General features: G+C 42.4%; 3 protein-coding genes across 12 annotated transcripts in view; 2 read left to right on the top strand and 1 right to left on the bottom strand.

Moving 5' to 3' along the window:
* LOC108048641 overlaps nt 1–15,068 on the top strand; it is a 42,127-nt gene extending 27,059 nt beyond the window's left edge. For 4 of the 10 annotated variants that reach the window (XM_017129425.2, XM_017129423.2, XM_017129422.2 and 1 more), the window contains 9 exons: nt 1,917–2,364; nt 2,442–2,571; nt 3,179–3,293; nt 5,782–5,964; nt 8,407–8,502; nt 8,558–9,641; nt 9,747–9,989; nt 10,275–10,591; nt 10,856–15,068. In XM_017129425.2, the coding sequence (XP_016984914.1) occupies nt 1,917–2,364; nt 2,442–2,571; nt 3,179–3,293; nt 5,782–5,964; nt 8,407–8,502; nt 8,558–9,641; nt 9,747–9,989; nt 10,275–10,591; nt 10,856–11,662 (3,423 nt within the window). In that variant the 3' untranslated portion in view covers nt 11,663–15,068. The remainder of the gene's footprint in view (nt 1–1,916; nt 2,365–2,441; nt 2,572–3,178; nt 3,294–5,781; nt 5,965–8,406; nt 8,503–8,557; nt 9,642–9,746; nt 9,990–10,274; nt 10,592–10,855) is intronic. The other 6 variants (XM_017129427.2, XR_001769494.2, XM_017129428.2 and 3 more) reach the window with 6 other exon arrangements.
* Nucleotides 15,069–17,566: 2,498 nt separating this feature from the next.
* LOC108048652 (dynein axonemal assembly factor 3 homolog) lies at nt 17,567–19,296 on the top strand. The gene has a single exon (XM_017129455.2). It carries the CDS (start codon nt 17,637–17,639, stop codon nt 19,239–19,241), a length of 1,605 nt encoding a protein of 534 aa, XP_016984944.1. The 5' UTR covers nt 17,567–17,636; the 3' UTR covers nt 19,242–19,296.
* On the bottom strand, nt 19,276–20,741 carry LOC108048653 (mitochondrial ribonuclease P protein 1 homolog). The gene has a single exon (XM_017129457.1). It carries the CDS (start codon nt 20,637–20,639, stop codon nt 19,299–19,301), a length of 1,341 nt encoding a protein of 446 aa, XP_016984946.1. The 5' UTR covers nt 20,640–20,741; the 3' UTR covers nt 19,276–19,298.
* Between the last annotated feature and the right edge of the window lie 414 nt (nt 20,742–21,155).

Raw genomic sequence — 21,155 nt, forward strand, 5'->3', positions numbered from 1 at the left:
CAGTGGACCCCGGCAGTGAGTTCCTCTTAATTGCCTGGCTAATTTGGCAATCAAACTGACAGTTTCCGCTTACATGTCAAAATTTAGCACCAGCAAATGGGCACAAAGTTAATTTGCTCATTCAAAGGCACAGATGACGAAGTGAAAGCTGGAAGTGAAACTAAATTATGGGGAAAAATGGTTTATTTATTATTGATTGTGCCCCAGTCACTCCATAAATAAAATCGTTGAGTGAAAAATTTAGTTTTGTAGTTGGAACTTAGATTGGTTTCTGTTTCGAGGAGAGAAAATAGCTTACTTTAAAAATCGTTTCCTTTAATCGCTTTACATTTAAAAGCATTTATGTGGTAAAATTGTACAGTGACCTGAAAAATATGTAGTTTCAAGAAGACTTTTAACTTATTGCCAGCTTCAAATTTTCTTCAAGCTTATTTATTTTAATGTAGTAATTTAGTAAAGATTGTTGTTTGCTCTACATTTTGTTCCGTGTAGAAAATAGCCTAATTGCAATAAATCGTTAAAGCTGCCAAACTGTTGGATAATTTTAATTGAAAACGACAGGCAGATAGACAGCTGAAGTCGAGCTCAGTAGAAGGCTCACAAAAGTAAAATGTGATAATCAAATTTGAGCGGATTTTCGGTTCGGAAAATGCAAAATTCAAGCAAAGCTCGGCCAGCTGTTGGTTCTTTAAATTCGCTTGCCTAATTGTTTCACTGCAGTTGGCCATTTGCCATTTGCCATTATTCCCTGATCTCCCTTGGCAATCTAGCTCATTTAATTTTCATTCCATTTTAATTTCATTCAGTTGGGAAAGTATGCAATTAAACTTTTGTGACTCTCGGAGCGTGTGTGCGAGTTGATTTTTTTGTTTTGGATGAGAGCCAATCAATTTAACGATTTTATTTGTTCTTTTTTTTTTGTATCCATTTTGTGAAATAAATTTTCTGATAAATTTTTAACTGCCAATATTTGCATTCCCGATGGCAAACATCGAAACCGTGCATAGAGTAAACGTGCAACAAGCATAAATAAAATATGAACCATTTTGCATCTAATTAACGCCCAGTCCAATTGAATTCGAAATTATTTCAATTGATTTCACACTGCTTAAATACACATTTTAAAGTGGCTAAATTGAAAGGGCTTCAATTGAGAAGACTTTATTTATATCAAATATGGGAAATATGTAAGGTATTTTGGGAATATGAAAAGGTAACAAGAGGAATTCATCAAGTGGGTAGCGAACCATCCGGACATCTTACTTAATTAACTCAGCTTTGTTGTCGCTTTATTACCAGAATGTCAGAGCTGTCAAGTCTGCCTTTCTATTAACACCAATGTGAAAAACCCACTTTGGATCGAAAGCACACTAGTTGACATTAAGTGAAAAAGGGTTGGGTTTCAATGTGCATTGTTTAAGTAAAACAATGCTGTAAATGTTTCTATCAATATCAGTAAGGCATTTATTGTATTGTCAAAGTAACAGCAAGTAGATTCAGAAATCAGTTAATTATAGTTATTGGTTATGCATAATGAAGAATTTATAAATTAAATTTAAGTAAGTAACCAATTGGGTCAATACCTGCTAGCTTAAACATTTCCCTAATTAGGCTTTGATTCTAAATATGCAATTCGATTTAAAACAAAACTTTTTAATTATACATATTACATTAAAGAGTCTAATTTAGCATTTAAGTGCTTGACTCATTTCGCTTATTTTGTAGATATTTTATTAGAAGCTTTAATATAAATAGAACTATACTATTGACAAAATTATGATAGGAATAAAACCTATTCTAAATTATATCTACGTTTCTAGTGTACCAAGGAAATATATATTTTTTTAACATGACTATCACTTCTATTAAAATATTATATATTTTTAAATAATGTTCATGTTATTGTTGTTTTCCAGGTGCAAACGGTGTCGATCAGCTACCTGCGCTGCCTGATCGAGCACGTGCGCTGCTACATCCTGGACAGGGACATCGAGCTGATCTACTACACGATCCGGAAGTCTAGCGATGTCCTCACCCGCGACCCCATGCAGCTGGGATCCCAGCTGATATCCTGGCTGCGTCCGATCAGCGAGCACGACGACGACGACAACTCGCTGCTGAGCATGACGGTCCGCTCGGCGACCGCCTGGTGCGACGGCTATGCGGTGCCGCTCCTCGTACCGCTCACCGGCTGGCTGCCCGCCCCGCTGCCCTCGCAGATCCGCACGATGACGGTGTCCGGAACGGGATGCATCCGTGCCGTCTGGCTGGCGCCCACCAAGCAGCATCTCATCCTGGCCACCAATTCCGGCGACGTGCAGCAGTGGCACATCATGAGCAACTCCCTGGAGCACATCTTCAAGGGTAAGTGCGGTGTAATGGAATGTGCCGCCATCAGGCGAGTTAATCTCCGACATCTGTTCCTCCTCCATTTGCGGCAGGACACACTGCGGCAGTCACGTGCCTCCTGGTGGCTCCCCAGTCGGAGTCGGAGTTGCTGCTGACCGGCTCCGAGGATGCCACTGTGCTCGTGTGGCACGTAGGGTTCCGCGAGCGACGGGCGCACATTAAGTGAGTACACTAAGAGAAAAAGGGGATTTCTTTAAGAAAAACTAAAACCCTCTTTAGCTTTAAATTATCAAAATACACTTATTAAAATAAGTATGAGTGAATTCCTTGCTTTAATGGTCTTTGTTTCATAATTCTTCAATAATTACGAGATTTGTAAATATTTAAAAATATATTAGAAGATTTATTGTTCAATAAATAATCAAATTATAAAATCACAAAAAATGAAAAAAAGTAATATATATATAAAGTATCTATATAAAGTATAATATTCAAAATAAAAGCTCAAAAAGTATTTTTGTTATTTTATAATATAACCTATATTGCATAACAAAATATTAAGCATTTCTGAACCACAGATATTTATTTATAAAATCATTCACACAAGAAATACTAATAATTCATGCCATTTAAATTTAATTAATTCATCACTTTTCTGCTGACTTTAGAAGCGTTTATTTCTATTCCTTGATTAATGGACTTCATATGTCACTGTGTACTCTTTATCGTTCCCATTTTCCCATTCGTCGCCTCGAGCGTAATTTGTAAATCTCTGCAGGCGTAATTTATCTAAACATCCTCCGCTTCTCCGTTTCTCCGTTTATCCTAGCAACGCCCACACGGCTCCCATTACGGGCGTGGCAGCTGGCGTCAATAACACGCTCATCATAAGCAGCAGCGAGGATGCAACCATCGCCATCACGGACCTGGCCAGCGGCAAACTGGTGAGCAAACCCAAACACAATGGCCCAGACATGTAGCAATAAATGGGGGACGTAATGGTAATTTCCAGCGAATTAAAAGCGGGACAATGGCGACTTTATATGAAGCTTTTCAAGGAATTTTCATGCATGGATTAATTTGTAAACGTTTTATGCGGTGGCGGTACTGAAATTTGTTCATACGTAAAAACCATAGTTTGGTTGACCAAAATCAGGCCCTTAAATATTTAGTGTTATTAAAGTTAATAATGGCCGCTTGGGAGTGCTTTTTGTAATATTTAAGTAGCAAGCAGTAAATGTAGGTACAAAACTTAAAGGTATACTTGTAAGGGAAATTTTACAGTTTCTTTTAATATTAGTTAAAAAGCTATTTCTTTATGAGTTAATAATGCTTGTTTGGGAGTGCTTTTTGTAATATTTAGTTAGCAAGCTGTAAATTTAGGTACAAAACTTAAAGGAATACTCTTAAAGTAAATTTTACAGTTTCTTTCAATGTAAGAAAACAAGTTATTTCTTTATCAGCTTCTACCCTTCTAAAATTTAAATGACAGTTGTACATTAAATGTCGCACTACACAGAAGTAATTTAAAACAAAGAAAGCAAGCTTACAGAAAATGTCAAAATTCAGACAGGCAAAAAGACAGCGTTATTGTCTTGACCCAAATGCTTGGCTTCTCTTGTTTGCTATCTTTTGATAGCTTCAGTCTTCTCCATAAACTAACAATTTATTTACAATTATTCGACCAAAGTTCACAACTTTATGTAAAACTTTTCAATTTTACACATTTATTTCAATTTGCTGTAATTGAAATCGATTGACTCTTGTTAAATAAGAGCAAACAACATGTCGCTTGGTTTAATAAATTATTATTTGAGTTCTATTTGAAATGCGTCGAACGCTTTTCATTTTGGGCAATGAAAAGTACATTTGCCGAAGCTAATTGCAAAACCTCGCCGCAAACCAGATCAAACAGACCGAATGCATTTGCATAATTTCTCTGGCCCAAAATAAATTCCACCTAACTATGCTGCATGCTTTCATTAAACAGAAGGCAAGGTCATTGGTGGGAGTGGGTGGGAATGGGTGGGAATTTGTGGATTGGGGTCGGCTTGGGTGTATGCCATCTGGCTGGCATGTGTGTGCTGTTTGTTGAACAAGGGTTTACACATTCCGCGGCCTGGCAAATGAACCGTGGCAGGAGGCTGCCGGTGGTGTCCTGTTCCACTTTTCCGGTTCCGCCCCGCCATAAGTCATGCTAAGTAGATATTTCAGAGACGCACACATTAAACTGTGATTACCCACAATGCCCCATGTTTGCATATCAAGCATGTGTGTATGTGGATGTGTGTGTGGGTGTGTGTTGGCGTGGGTGTGTGTTGGCGTGGGGGGAAAACACGGTGTCCTTGTTCTCGTCCTTGTCGTCGTCCTGTTGACACACATATAGAAATTAGATTTATTGCCACTCGGTTGGCCCCGGGCATATTTTAAAGTCAATTTCGCTGACTCAGCTGCTGCAAGCCCTACACCATTTTTCCGCTACTCTAGACAGGGGTGCAATACTCTTTTTTTAGAACCGGAAGTGCGACACATACCCCCACACACCCACACACGCACACACACACCTGCAGTTGCGGGCACTTATTGAATTAATTACGATATAACGTATACGCCGTGTCATGCCGGCATTTCCATTCATGTCGCCGGCGGTTTTTTGCTTTTATTAAAGTAATCAAGTAATTTATCAAACTTTTGGCATTTTCCGCAACCGCTTCCTGGGAAGAGGAACTTGGCATGCTAGGTGGTAATTAACTTAATGCATACGAAATGTGACAAACAACAGGGGTAAAAAAAATGGAGGGTACCACATGTGACACGCAAGCCAAGTCAAAGTCGGTTGGTAACAAAGCTTCCCCTCCACTACCAGTGATTAATATTTAAAACCACATCGATTAGTAGCGTTCGATGAGCTTAGATGATAAAGCAACTGTCCCTTTCCTAATCAAATTTTGTGTGTGGAAAACAAAACACGTAAAGGTCCTTCAGAAGTCTCGTGGGACTTGGAAATACTCACTTTCATTTTCATTAGCCTCCGATTCCTTTTTGTGTGTCAGACCTAAATCATTTTATTCAGAGACCTGAGACTTTTATTTAAAAAAGAATACTGTGATTTTTATTTTTAAACGTCAAAAATAACATACTCTTATCCACAAAGTATATACAAATAAGGGAACAAAGAAAACTGTATATACTACTTTTTACAAATTGCATAAAAATCAGGCCAATTGGTAAACAAAGTAAACTATCTTTTTTTTTTTGGAAGGAAAGGTGAAAATCTTTTTTAAAGTAAAAGAAGTGTTATTTGTGATGTTTATGTAAATGTTTTTTCGGTTACATTTTTAGGCGATTATAAAAAGAAATTAGTCGTACAATTTGTCGGTGTTTCTTATAATTTTCCTTTTTAAAACTATATATTTTCAATTGTTTTTCCAGAGACATCGTATCACCCATCACCGCGGGCCGGTGAGTGGAATCCTGGTAGCCGGGGCCTGCGATGTCCTGATCTCGGGCAGTCACGACAGGACCATTTGCGTGTGGGACCTGGAGAACTTCTCCCTGCTGAATACCATGCAGATGACGAGTCCCGTGCTCCGCATTGACATTTCCTGGAATTCGGTGAGTTCGCAAGCCCAAAATTAATTGAGAAAAAGGGTTTTTTTTAGCTTAAATTCGACAAGTGCATCCTTGGTGAATTCTCAGCTCATACTCACGCCCCGCCCTTTATGTGGCTTTTCAAATTTAACGAAACAAACTTCTGGCAAAGACAAAAGTTGAGTCCTTAAGGGGATTTCCCTGCTCATCATGCTCAGCTGCAAAGCTTTAAAAGAAATTCCTGCGCTCGAGACAGAAAAATATATAATAAAAAGCGAGAACGCAAAAAGAGAATGCCAAGCTTTAAGCCATATTCCACTTGAGTGAAGCGTCCCAAGTAACCCAATAACGCAAAAGCGCAATTTAAAGGAACATAAACGCCAGAGACGACATGGAAAAAGACTGAAATCCTGCAAGTTTAAAGCTAAACACAATGGATGGACGAGAAAATAGATTCGCTGAGATATGACAGATAAAGCTGGGTGACTTGGCAACTTCATGCGGGGGTGGGGTTTTTCCGGTGGAAATTCTAATAAGTGATTTCGGCTTGGGGACGCATTACGCGCCAAATCCTTTGTTGTCAATCAGCTTGACAAAAAACCAGAAGTGTGTGTGTGTGTGTGTGTATGTGTAGGTTCGTGCCTGCCTCTATCAATAAGTATTGCATACTTAGCAGCAATTTGGCACGCAAAATAATATCAAGATACCGGCGGGCAACTCCCGACTCCCCGACATTGACGTCCTTTGTCAATGGCAACTGTGCCGTGTCCCCATCTCATCTCATCTTATACTCATCCCCATTCCCATCCCATCCCCATTCCCATCCTCATTCCCATCCAATCCCAACGCCTGGCAATTGATGCGTGCTTCCACTTGTCTCCCGCTCCTTAAGCACCGCCCCATCCATCTGGTCTGCTCCAGCAAATCCACAATAGACAGACAACAGGAAAAAGCAACTGTAATTCAAGGTGCGCCTTGGCTGCAGCTCCTGGCTCAAGGGAATCTCCTCGGATAACACATACCACTCAGCAGTTAATGCACTCAAAAAAGTGGTCCCTGTGGATTTTAAAGTTCCGATTTGACCACAAGTATGATTAAGTTTTGGAGCTTTCATTTTTAATACTAATTTGTGATTTGTAATCCTCTCTATTATCCTCTCTTTTTAAAAAATGTAGCAGGATTGCTATCTATTATTTTGTATAAGTTACTGTATTCCTTCCTTGTTGTTGTTGTAGAGCTTGCTCTCGCTGGGCTCTCTCTTGCTCTCATCACTCTTAAACTCTATCAGAGAGTTGGGGGTTGGTGCGAGTTGTGAGCGGAGAGCGAGATCAGTTGATAGCCAGCAGTGATAGTGACCAGGACTTAAAACTAAATAAAAGAAATAAACTATTAAATTATATATTCAACGATGTTAAATATGTCTATATCATACCCCTACAAAAATATGTTAGTTTGCTCCCTAAACATTTTAAGTTATTTATACCGATTACAACATGTTAAAAATCAAAGTTCCAAAATGAAAAAATACTATTTCTCCGAGTGCCAAAGCCATCTCGCATTTCAGACAACAGAACAAAACTGAAAAGCCAGAGACAAAGGTAAGAAATAGACCTGGAGAGCGATTCAATTACCCATGGACTTTGGTGGGCTCCTTCAGATCGAAAAACTCGTGGTGTCCTTTGCCGCAACGGAAAATACAATTTCACACATTAAACAAAAGTGCTGGTGAAAATTGAGGGAAAATTGCCTATAAGCAGGCGGAAAAATTGTTTCGCGATAACAAGGACATCTCCTGTTGGGCGAGGGTTCCTCCTTTCCCAAATTGAAATGTAATTTCACACAGCCATGAATACATGCATACAGATTCTGTGGGCACTACATACATACATATACGAGGGCACTTTAGTTTGTGGGGAGGAGCCCCTTGGGCAGGATTCTTAGCCAAGGAAAATGGCAAAAGGAAATCAACTTTCTTGCTCTTTGGCCTGCATCCTGATGGCTTCGTGGCACGGCACTGCCCCGGCCACGCCCCTCACCCGCCCCCTGGGAAAGCTTCCTGTGAGCTGGCCTTAAATTGAAATATTTCAGCCTCTGTCACTGGCCGGATAAAATGCAATTTATTAATTTTCGATTACCTCTTCAACGACGGTTAATGTGCAGAGAACTCAATCCCCAATTATGGGGAATATTATTAATTAATCACTCAGAATGAAACAAAAATAATTTCAATCAACATTCTTTTCCCATCGGAAATTTTATATGCACAAAAATGTTTTTCAAGTGGTCATCACAAAATGATATTTAAAGGCTTTTAAAAATTGAAATTTAAAATAAAAGTATATGAGGGAAAAAATTATACATTATTTTGAGGGAAAAACAGTTTTTTCCTTTTTATGAATTTGAAAAGTGCGTCCTTAATATTACTTTAATATTAAAATTATGCTAACTCTTTTTTTTTTCTTTCAGGTTTTCCTTTTAGCTTTGTGTGAGGATAATGCGCTTTATGTTCGAACTCTGGCCACCGGCAAGGAGTTGCATACTCTGAAGGGACACAAGTCGAAGGTGAGTTGGAGGTAACCTCTTCCTGGATGTTAATCCTAAGTATTAAAACCACCAGATTCGAACCATCTCAATCGGAAAGGACAGTCAGCGGTGTGTGGTAGGCTGCGATGATACACGGGCGTTGATCTATGACATGCATGCCGGAAAATTGGTAAGATCCATGCCCCCAAATCCCGGTCCAGTGACCGCAGTGCATGCGATGGACAACGACGACTTCCTGGTCACCGTCGGTGGCAACAAGATCACCTTCTACTCGTTCCGCAACGAGGAGCTCTACGTGAATCCCTACTCGCGTCATCCGCGCCGCAAACGCAGCCTGAAGCGGCATGCGCAGGCTCAGCGATCGCCATCGACCACATTGCCCCCGATCACCTGCTTCGATTTGTCCCGCGACTCCCAGCAAATGGCCATCGCCTCCGGGCGGAGTGTCCACCTGATGAGGATCAATACGCCGGAGTACCAGTGCACTCTGGATGGACATGCCGCGGGTGTGTCCTGCCTAAAGTTTGCGCCGAATGGCGAGTTCCTGGCCACTGGATCCGAGGATCGATTGGTGCTCATTTGGAACCTGGCTCAGGGTGAGATCAGTCATTCGTTTAAGGGACATGCTGCACCAGTGGTCAAGGTGGTGGTCCTGATGGACTCCTTACGGGTAATCTCCACGGATCGGGATTCCCTGCTTCTTGTTTGGATGGCCCACTCGGGCAATCTACTGCAGACCATTCAAGGTCCCTACAAAAGTCTGGCCGTGACCAACAACATGCGCTTTGCCGCCTCCACCAATGGGGATAACACCCTCAAGATCTGGTCCCTCACGCAGGAGGACGAGAAGTACTCCGTTTCGCACTCGGATGAGATCACCTGCTTCGAGATTAGTGCAGATAGTGCCCACATCATCAGCGGATCGCGGGACATGTCCTTGAAGGTGTGGCAGGCGACGGGCGGTAAGCTCAGCCAGGTGCTGGTGGGGCACAGCGATGCCGTCACCTGCGTGGCCGTTTCGGTGAGCAACAAGACCCAGGTGCTGTCCGGCTCCAAGGACATGAATCTCATCCTCTGGGACCTGCTCACCGGCGAGGAGGTGCACACTTTGGCAGGACATCTGGGTCCTGTCATTGGAGTTAAAGTTTCGGCAGATGGTGAGTTGGGTGTGAGATCATTTAATATTTGTATAGTTATTTGGTTCTCTAAAATCAAAGATATTATTATTAACTTATTGGTTTAAACCGTTTTTTTGTCAACAGGTTCCACTGCAGTTTCCGGAAGCGATGACAAGACACTCATCGTTTGGGAGACCAAGCGTGGATTAGCTCTTACCTCGCTCCAAATGCATGTGGCGTTCACCAACTTCGACATCAGTCTGGAGGTATCCCGAGTCCTGGTCCAATTGGTGGATAGCTACAATATGCCCGTGATCTGTTTGCACAACACCCCGGCGCAGTACGTCAAGCTGCCCACGTATTCGGGTCCCAGCAAGGATGTAGAGGGTAAGACTTATTTCTTAACTTTTACTTATGTGATATATATACACTTAAGTAACACATAAGCATAACTTCTCAGGAGCCATCCATATATTACTTCATCAGAGTTGTGGCAATTTTTGACCTCCCTCCCCTCCCTAAATATTGAATACATCGTTATTCAAAATAAAACCCAAAAAGTCCCAAGAGTATTACTCCATCTACTACTCTACTCCAGCGATGATTTTACTTATTTACTAAAAACTAAGTAAATACAGCGATTAGAAATATCTAAACGACATATCCTTGCAGATCTGCGACCGCAGGGTCCCAAGCGGCAGATGAAGCGGCTGCTGAAGAAGGAGGTCTCCTTGGACACGTACACCTGGCAGAAGAAGTACGGCCACCTGACCTCCTCCGTGATGATGGCCCAGGTGGATGAGCGACTGAAGCGCCGCTTCAGTGTGTCGGCCAGCATGGAGGAGATCTCGAAGATTGCCGAGACCAAGACCGGAGCCTCCCAGGCGAATCTGGGGCCGGAGCAGGCGGCTCTGGCCCAATCGCAGCACTTTGACCAACTGGAGGCGCTGTGGAACAAGCGATCGCCGCCCAGAAGGCGTCACAATGCGGTAAGTCAGTGGTCTCCATTAAAGGCTCACTCTCTCTCTTGGAAGGAGCAAATGGAAGGACCTTAGCTGCAGTTCGCTTTAGTGTGTGTAATCCTTTGGTACTCGTAGTAGATGCGCTCACCATTTCAGTTTTTGTTCCGTCTCCTTCTTTTCGTTTCATTTCGCTTCGTCTCTGTTTGCTTACACACCAATCTGAAATGTGCAATCTGCAATGTGCAACATGCAACATGCAACATGCAATGTGCAATCTGAACTCCCTAACAGGGTCTCTCGAGGCAAACATCGCTGGTGGAGGACCGGCTCGAATCGTCGGATGACGACGAGTACCAGGACGAGCGCGCAGGTATGTTGTCCGCCTCCTACGATAACATCCACCTCCTTGCACGTTTGCCCGGCCTCCGATCCCTGCACGATGCATGGAAGACCAGCAGCCTGCGGGCGCCACGTCGCTCCGGCCGCACCAAGTTCTATGTGAGCACACCACCACCACAGAACTCGCAGGACAGCAGCAGCCTGCGGCTGGACACCCACGACCTCGGACAGAGTACGGATGGGGGTGTGGTGGCTCCTGACCTGGTCAGGGATCTCCTCGTAGCGCCAGGTCCCGCCGCTTCCGAATCCCCGCAACGGATATCCCTGCGGGAGTTGCTCCACTGGCCCAGTCTTAAGTCTCGCCTTTGGCGTCGCCAGCGGAACTGCCATTCCCTGCAGCCGAACATCCGGCTGAATCCGCCCGACCCACTTCGACCCCATCCACGACCACGACCCATGCCCATCATTGTGGTGGAGAACTACGATGTCCGCCGTGTGCAGCAGCTGCGCACGGATCTGATCCTGCATCCGCAGTCGAGTCGGGCATCGGTGGGCCACATCGAGGTGGCCGGCAGCGAGCAGATTCTGGCCAAAAAGGCCTCCTACTGGCAGCGCCGCTGGCAACTCCTGTGCCACAAGGCCACCGGCCAACGGTCCGAGTCCAGTCGGGGTCACCCTCTCCGGGATTCCGGCAATTCCCATTCGAATAACAGCACCCCCGATCCCACGGCCAACTGTAATGACTGTGTGGCCCAATGACGACAGGCGGGCACTCCACCACCGACCCAACTGAACAGCCACACCACCACCAACACCACCACTCTGCACCACCACACCACCACTTCCGTTCTACAGCACCCCTTTTGCCACCCTCTGTCCGTAGTTTTGGCCATGCGTAGTTTTTCGCCGTTAGTCAACTTTAACATATTTATTTTAATAAATTTCCACAAGGTTTATTTCGTTTTATTTTGATTGCTCGTTCAATTATACCCAATTATCTATGATCAAATTGTCCGGAAACTGTGTCCAGGTGAGTACACTCTTGAAAACAAAGACTGAACTTTGGTCAATTATAGTAAATGCTAGGCAGTTTATAAATACTTTTTTCATGGGTGCAGCTGAATTTGTTTAAAAAGTTCTTTAAAACCTTTAAGTTGTTCAAGTATCACTCCCTAACAATTAGAAAAAAGCTGTTAAAGTGTTTCCCCAACAGTTTTTCAAGAGCTTATGACAGTTTTAACATAGATTGGTTTGTAAAAAAATAAAAGGTATTGGATTTTTTTAATAATTTTTTTAAGTAATTTAAATCTAATTTACTTCATGTTGGACATTGAAATTAAGTTTTAAATTAAAATCGAAATTAACTTATGTTGGATATAAGGTAAATTCTCTGAGTTAATTAGAAGAAATCTATTCATCTGCTTATTAAACTTTAAGATTCTTGATGAAATCTACATTTAATTTTGATACAAATCTTCCTAGAACTTTTTTGTCAGTTTTTAACCCATACCAAACTTTAAAGAAACTCGTAAACTCAAAGTTTAAATGGTGATTGGGACATGTACATGTAAAAACGTTGTAATGAGTGCGTGGATGCCATTTTCCATTGTTAATTATAATTAGTTTTACCCCAGGTAATGACAAGGCAACTCAGCGTGTTTTCGACTGTAATGGCATTCGAGTAAATGGCTGCATCATGAATATTAAGTGCTCATCCGGCCAGTGGTTGTGCTCATTTCGCACTGGCCAATGCATAAAATTGCAATCAATAAATTCGCAACGCGATTAAGTCGATAAGCAAACAAGAGACCAGCTCATCGCTGGCCGGTTAATAAATTGAGCAAATTAAAAGCAATCAATTCCAGTCGAGCGAAAACGAATCGAATCGAATTGAATCGATTCGAATGGGGTCAGGACTTGTGGGTGGGTTGTTCCCATGGGTTCCAGTGAGGTAAGCAGATTGTTCTCCAAGTCCTACGTTAAGTTCATTCATCTTCCTCAGGCATGTTTTGCTTTCAGCCAAAGAAACAAATACGAAAACCCCGAAAAAAACCAAGACGGAACTTGAGCCTGTGTACCATATTCATAAGTGTACTATAAAGTGTTATTCGCTTTCGTTCTCTAAGTATATGTTTTCACTTTCGACTCCTCTCGATTTTATAACGTTTTACGCTCTCTCGGTGTATATATATTTATATATCTTCCTGCATATTTAAATACTCGTTCCGTTTAAAGTTGTTGTCCAGTATGGCCACAATTCTGCTGCTAACCCAAAATGAAAAAAAAAAAGAAAAATGAAAATGAAGTTCCCATTTTCCATTCCAATTATCCGAACCACAACTCCGAATGAACCACCACCACTACCACCAAAAACCAACAGCCACCGCCCACAGTTCGAAAACCAGTTCCCGCAGCTCACTGCTCCCATAAACAACTGCAACCGGAACAGTAGCCAACGGCAGCGTGAATAAATACTATAAAATATAAAAGAAAAACCCTCAACAATAAAAGAAAACCATTTAGATAAGTTTCCCCACTCGATTGGCATGTTATCTCCAGTATTTTCTAAATCGAAGCTAGTTCACCGTATATAGAGCACTTTGCAAGAACCCACCACAGAACGGCACCCCAAAATTGACTAACCCAATCTGGCTAATTTCGGTTCAATTTCGTTTCTAGATGACTTCGACGATTTCTTTCAGTGGGGATAGGACGTTATGACGTTAGGCTAAGATATCACATTGTTATTACTAGGGCATAGACACACTTACCTTTCGAATATACGGGCATACCTCAAATGCAAATGCTGAAAATCACTTTTGAGAATTCTACACAGTTTATAGATAACTCGTAAAATAGAATATATTTATAACCGCAAAGTAAAACAAAAAAAAACGACCTCTGCACGGCCAGCTGGATGCAACCAAGTAAGTATGCAATACCACCAGGTCGCAATGACACATATCCCTTAGCCGAACCACTAGAGTCAGTTTATAGAGCTTAACCATATCTTGATTTGGCCAATGGCCGCAGCGAAAGCCTTTGCTTTGATGTCTCGTGCAAGTAACGTTTATTTGGCAATTGCTATTAGAGCTGGACGTGAACGAACGTAGATGCCAGCAAGTAATTCGGTGTTGGGCATGTCACTCTAGACCGATGCCAGTGTAATCGCAGACAATCTAAAGAACATTCCGAATTTGTTGTCGATTTACGCAGATCATTTCGCTTCAGGAGGAGGAGGATACCACAAGGGATAAGACCTAAGGCAGCCTCAATTAAATGGAGTACTTATCCACAATGGCAATGGCACTGGCAAGCAATAAGTGGGCAGACGAGCGTAACAAATAACCCATCTCCCATTTCTCTGTGTAGATGTAAACCAATAACATAACATAGTTAAATCTGATAAACCACCGTCTCAGACTTTGTAGGAATTATAGGATTAAGTGAGCCAATTTAGACATTTTATTGTTGTAGAGTGTTTTATGTACCTACCAAACCCGAGCTAAATGCTGATTGTATTGACGCAATAACGCAATAACTTAGAATCTGTTCAAATGAGATATGCAAATACAAGCTCTCTGAAGGGGTAAAAAGCGTAACTATGCTTAAAAACACAAGTGAAAACAAGAAAACAAAACAAAACAAAACCACACTGACACAAGCACAAAGACAACACATTGATGAATAAATATGAAAATAAGCAAATGTATATATATTAAGCTCCCATGTTCGCAGTAGAATTAGTATTACCTCGACCTCAATTCAAAACGCACTTTTTTCGGGTCACGGGCTTGCACTTCCCTCGGATATAACTTCAATAACTTCCTGACAATCAGAGGTTCTAGCCTGGAACGAAAAAACTAATAAACAACCACAAAGCAAATCTAAACTGAGAACGACAAATGGATATTTCTACACTGGATATTTCTATGCATGCCACAAGTGAAACTTCGTTACAAATAAGCAATTAACGTCTATGTAGTTTAGTGTAGTGTCCACCTTTGTAGCTGAGCCACGAGCATCTCCCGAGGAACTATGCATCTGGAAACGGATACGGCAACGGAATCGGTTAGCGATATCGAATAAACACACTGATAAATGTACACCCTGTCTATGTCTATTAACTCGAAATTAAACTCAACTTTTCTGGAGAACAGCAAAACTTAAAGTGAGTTTTTCTTTATATTTTGTATTGGACTTATATCTTTTAGCTGAATAAACCAACAGCTAATGAATTTATCACTATGATTTGAAATAAAATTATATATAATTTACTAAAGTGTACAAAACACATATATCTTCATTATTTTGTTTTGTTCTTCTGACATTACAACTTGATTTGTTTCAGGACTGCACTACAAATCAGCAAAAGGTAAAACACATAACCAGGTTTTAGTCTTTAATTTACTGTAGGACAGCAAACTACGAGCAATAAGATTTTAATTAATTATTTTTCGGAAATCTAGATGAATGGTTTTGTGGGTCAATGTTCAGCCGGAGACACATGCATCGAGTTGGCCACAATTAAATCAGTTTTCCCTGTCTTGTTCCATTATGCACGGCTTTCATCTTTCTCTCTTCATTATTCGGCCCATCTGTCGCGCTGTCGGCAGCTATTGTTTGTTTGCAGTTCTCCGGCCATTATGACACCATTTGCCAAGCCAATGTCAAACAAAAGCCAAAGCGTCCACATCAGCAGGCATCCGCATCGTGGGTGGGATTTTGGGTGGATAAAACCGCAGACGCAGCCATTTTGTTTGCACTGTCTAATGAGAAAAGTTTGCGGAAAGCATTGACAATGAATGCTGCTGATAAGAGTGGGTGTATGTGGGACAGGTCCACAGCCACTGGCACAATTCCACAATAAAGGAGAACCCATTCTCATAGCACATACATAGGTTTTGTGATCAATGCCCATACGCTCGTTAAATAACCCACCAAGAAACGTGAAAAATAGTGAGCCTGGGTCAACCCTTTTTCTGCTCTGGTATCTAATTACTTTTGTTTTTTGGTAGAGACGGAAAGCCATAGGAAAAGTAGAAAAGGCCTGATGAATTGAACCCACTGAACCGCAGACAAATCCAATGGTACTTCCCTCAGACCTCGAAGGGAATCCCAAAACTCAGCTTTTGGTTTTTCGGGGAATTTAATGACAGCCTTTATTCGCCTGCGGCACAATCTTTTGCCGAAAAAAATCTTAAAAATTTTAACGCTGCGGAAGGCTCGACAAAATGCCTCCACATCATACTTGTTCATCTGAATGGATTTTTCCTGCTCGGAGCCGAATAATTGCAGCCGAACACAAAGCACTGAACGACTTCTAATGTGCACTTACCTCCCTCTAATTTCCCCTACACTGAACAAATGATTGTTATTATTTTGGCTTGAAATATAATTACATTAATTTGAAAATCAAATAATTTAATTAAATTATTGTATTGTAATTACAAATAAATATATTTCATTAAATAAAAAATTCACGAGGAAAACCTTTTAATTTTTACTTAGTTACCAAAGGATATTTTTTGGAGATCTTTATTTCTTTAAAATAAATTACTTTTTTTTTACAAAAAAAAGTTCATTCACTTTTCTCCTCGGTGTACTACTTTAAGCTTTCACTTAGGCACAGCTGAATACATACATATAGCTTCTGGCTTTGCCTGCTATCATCGTCAAATCACGCATACGCAGCGTATAACGAGAGAAACAGAGAAACATTTGAAAGGCATTCTGAACAGTCGGGAAACTTTATGGCGAAGACTTAACCATGTATTAGGAACTTTCAGACATTGTCAAGTAAAAGTTAGCAAGCAAAAAGAGAGACACGAAAAACAGAATTGAGGCTGAATAAAAAACTAACACAACACAGCAAAGTATCTGGATTAAGTGAGCCACTTGCCGGGGGCCTTAAATCCATTTGTCCACCAACGATTTTCCCGCAGGCAAACAATAAAAAAGAAAAACCTTCCAAAAATCCAGACGCAATATCTTTTATCTCGCTTTGGTTCGCGTTTAGCGAACTATTGTAAAAAAGAAAAATTACAAAATAAAGACATTTTATTATATGAAAGACGAGAGTAGTTTGAGAATTATATTTTCTAAATATCTGGCAAATTATACAGTAATGTTAAAAATGATTCAGTCAAACATACTAAATAAATAATAAATACATAATAATAATTATTATTTAAACTAGTAAAATCAACCCATTTGAACATTACTTTTCAAAATTTCCATTAAGACTCCCCTGACCATTCCCGCTGAGACTTTCCTTTAGAAAAGGAAATGGTACAATTATGAATCCAAGAGCAATCCCCGATAGATTTGACGCTGCTCGCCTTGCCAATCAGCTGAAAGCAAACAGCCAAGACCAAGTCTGAATAATGCATTATCCGCCATTTCCCATTCACTCCGCCCTTTTTGGTATGGTATATGGTGCCACATCCCTCCAAGAGGAGCCATTTGTCCAGTGCCCGCTGCAAGCCACTGATATCGAAAGCAATTTCCGTTATGATTGCCACAGCTCCCTAATCCCCGCAACGGATGCACGCAAATGAGGTACTGACGCAGGAGCAAGACGTTGCTGGGGACAACGGCGAAAACAAGTAGTCCTGGCAACTACCATCAATCAAATGAAAAGCGAAACGGAGCTCAGAGCGGTTAGTACAACAAAATACATAAGTCAAGGTAGATCTGAGTTTGTTAAAAATTAAATCCAAATAAAATTAATATGTTGTGGGGACTGAGCCCGGCATTGGATTTGTACGAGGAGTACCTGAAGGCCTTTAAGATCAAGGATGATCCGTTGCCGGAGGAAGGAGATTCGAGCGAAAAAGTGGAAGGCGCAGGAGGAGATGATCAACAAAAAAGCATAAACATTCTCATTTGCGGCGGAGCTGATCCACGTCATGTGATTAAGACTCTGGCCAAGAGATACACCCATCGCAATCAACCCAAACTCAACATATATGTGCTGGATGGCTGTTCCGAAATTGCAGCCAGGAGTATGCTGCTACTGGGAGTAGCCCTTGAGGATCCCGAGTCCTTTAGCCTGGTGGGCAAGGTGCATCTGTACATGGACCTCTACGGAAATGCTGTGATCCGGCCCAGCTCACATCACTATATGGCCGCCAAGGGGCGCACTCTGCTGCAAATGGTCACCGATGATGAAAAACTGCAGCAACTGGCTCCCATGCTGAATATTGAGGGACTAAAGTACAAAGAGCGCGATGGTTTGGAGATGGCCTTTAGTTTCTGGCAGCCAGATCCTTGGAATGTATTTGAGATGACCTCCTATTGGCAGAGGCGAGTGAGGGCTCTCCTGGGCACACGGTACGATCATCGTCTTGGGCTCTTTGACTGGGATATAAGCATGACCCTATGGGGTCGTGGAGGACAGCAGATCTGTTCGCAGGAGTACCGCTACTGGCGGGATTCGGGCGTGGCTTTTGTTTTTCCGGAATATGAGCAGTGCAAGCCGAACAAAACTCTGGCGGCTGGATTGGTGCGAGATGGACGAACATTCATGCATCGTGGTTATGTGGGCGATATCCAGACGGGTCCGTATTGTGGATTCGGACTGCGCACCGCCGAGGAGCGGATGCATCACTCGGTGCATGGGGATAATGATTATCGGTCTACTGACATAACGGAGCGCAACCTCTTGGAATTCTTCCATGAGCTGCAGACCCAGACCCCCTACGAACATGATCCCACGCGTTCCCGGAAGTACGGATCCGTTCGGCTGCTGATGACGCCGTTACTCACCCACCAGGAAGAGGATGCATCGGGGCAGGCGTCCTACGATAAACCCTGGATCCAGGTGCCCGGAGTCACAGTGCACTATGTGTCGCCCTTGGAAATGGCCGAACTGCAGAAGGGCGCTGCTCGCTGGAATAACATGTTTGATGTTGCCTTTGTGGCCTATAACTACTACACTTTCCTGAGCAAGGACTTCTTCCAGGCACTGCGCACGCAAGCGCTTTTCGTGCAGGAGACCAAACAGATGACCGTGGAGCGCAAGGCTATTGTGGAGGAGTTTGAAGCCAATGCCAAGGAGCTGATGAAGCAGGCTGGCCTCAAGGCAGCCATTAACTACCAGGCCATTAATGCCAAAAACATGTGGCTCAAATACAAGAAGACTGATAATGATGACGGAGAAGATGAGCTGGAGCTTGAGCCGGAAAGTGTTCCGGGTATAGATAACGATGTAGATGCTGACGATGCTTCTGGAAATGATCGTAATCTGATTATAGAAGAGATTCCATCTGATTATCAAACTGTATCAGCGATTAAAAGGGAAGTAGAGGCAGAAGAGTCAATCCAACCAAAGTAACGCATCTACCATCTGAACTGAAATAAAATTACAATTGAATGAATACAACAGGTAACTTTAATTTTGTCTTTGCTTTTTCTTCTGCTTTCCCGTGGCCCAGGTGTCCAGTTGGAACTCCATGCCCTCCCGTCTCTGCCTGACTTTTTGGGGCGTTGCAAATGACGTAGCCTGCCGACGATCCTCTTCAAAGTCTAGCAGGTGATCGATTCGAATATTGAGCTTCCTGGCCTTCGTGCCCGTACCCCAGTGACTTTTCTCCCTGCGTTGCTGGAATTCATTCTCGATGACCTTTCGCCGGGGAACATGCTTCAGTGCCGTTTCCCAGTTACCGGTTTTTTTGAGGTCCAGCATGATGTTGATCATTTGGTTGAGAGTAAGGGATTTACCCGAACCGGATCCCCACTGCAGGTAGCGATCCAGGGGCAGTTTCGCCATTCGCAGACCCAATCGCTTGGCTTTGGCCAGCGACAATGGCTCGTTGTTCATTGTGTCCACCATGGCACCCACGACGTATATGTCATCTGGATTGTAGGTGACCAGATCCTCGCGGCAATGCGGTGTTAGGTAGACCAGGTTCTCCTTGGGGAACAACTCCGTAAAGCACTTGGAGTGAAGGTTCATCGGAAATTCGGGGTTAAGCATGGTGGGGATGTAGCGCTGGAGGCCCTTCATGCACGTACTCTCCATCTGGGCGTTACAGTAGTGTAGATCGAAGGGCTCGTCATTGAGCCGATTTTCGGCGAAACACAGCATGAGTTGTTTGGCAGCGTACGAAGCCTCCCTATTATTCATGTGCTCGTCGTAGGAGCAATCCAAAACTATCTTAGGGGCAAACTGCATGGCGCGGGTCAGCCGGTTGTTCTGAAAATGATTCATTGTGGTGTCATAGATGCGCAGGAACATGGAGGTGTGACCCAGGCCGTAAATGATGTGCGTGTTCTCCTCGCGCTCCTTGCGCATCTCCTCCTTCCGCCTTTCAGTGTCCTCCGCCCGCTGAGCCTTCTTCCGCTGCTCTGACTCCTTCCTCATCTCGATCTGCCAGAGATAGCCAAAGTACTTGATTCGGGCCGATTTGGTGGGCAAACTCAGCACGTGCTCCCAGTGGTGGTCCTGGAAGAAGTCCAGTGCCGGCACGCGGCGTCCTTCCTGGTGGGCAATGTCCGCCTCCAGCTGGAGCACCTTTAGACGCTTCTCCCGATCCTCTTTGGTCTCCGATATCGCCACATTACTCAATGCTGGAGAGGGCTGTGAAAATGGATTTACGATTTTTTTTGGCGTTTCTTCAATGCCGGTTAGTAGGTTTCCTCCGCTGGTGGATTCGGATGCGTATCTGACTGGCGTAGCACTTCCCTTTAGCAGTTGGCTGCCCAGCCGCCATCGTACAAGATGCTTCAGCATTTTATATACTGCTTATTGGCAGTTTTCGTGTTCTTAAGCTAATTCGGGAATTAAATAACAGAAACAGCGCAACGTGCTAGGATTGTCATCTCTTGTTTAGGTTGTGCGCGTGGCATTGTGACTGCCAAACAGAGAAACATATGATGCAGAGTTCATTATCTACATGATGACTTTACTGTAAAATCAAATAATTTATTTTTAATATGATAAACATTCCCTTGAGGTATTCTTATAAAATAATAATAATTACAAATTTATTTTTTAGCATACTAATGGCAATCTTTTATTTCTGTATTAATTAAATTTATCAAATTGTATACCAATGTGAATTAAATGCAGTGTGAAATCAAAAAACAATACATTTTTTAGTCAAAACCATCAAAGTTAAATACGAAATAGACATTATTGTTTGATGATGATATAAAGCAAATTGATAAGTTAGATTTATTTTACTTCAAGCTATTTCTACCATATTCAAATTAGTAACCAAATCAATAACCATCTGGCAACCTTGTT

Source organism: Drosophila rhopaloa, unplaced genomic scaffold (genome assembly GCF_018152115.1).
Source record: "Drosophila rhopaloa isolate 14029-0021.01 unplaced genomic scaffold, ASM1815211v1 contig_115, whole genome shotgun sequence".
NCBI lineage: Eukaryota > Metazoa > Arthropoda > Insecta > Diptera > Drosophilidae > Drosophila > Drosophila rhopaloa.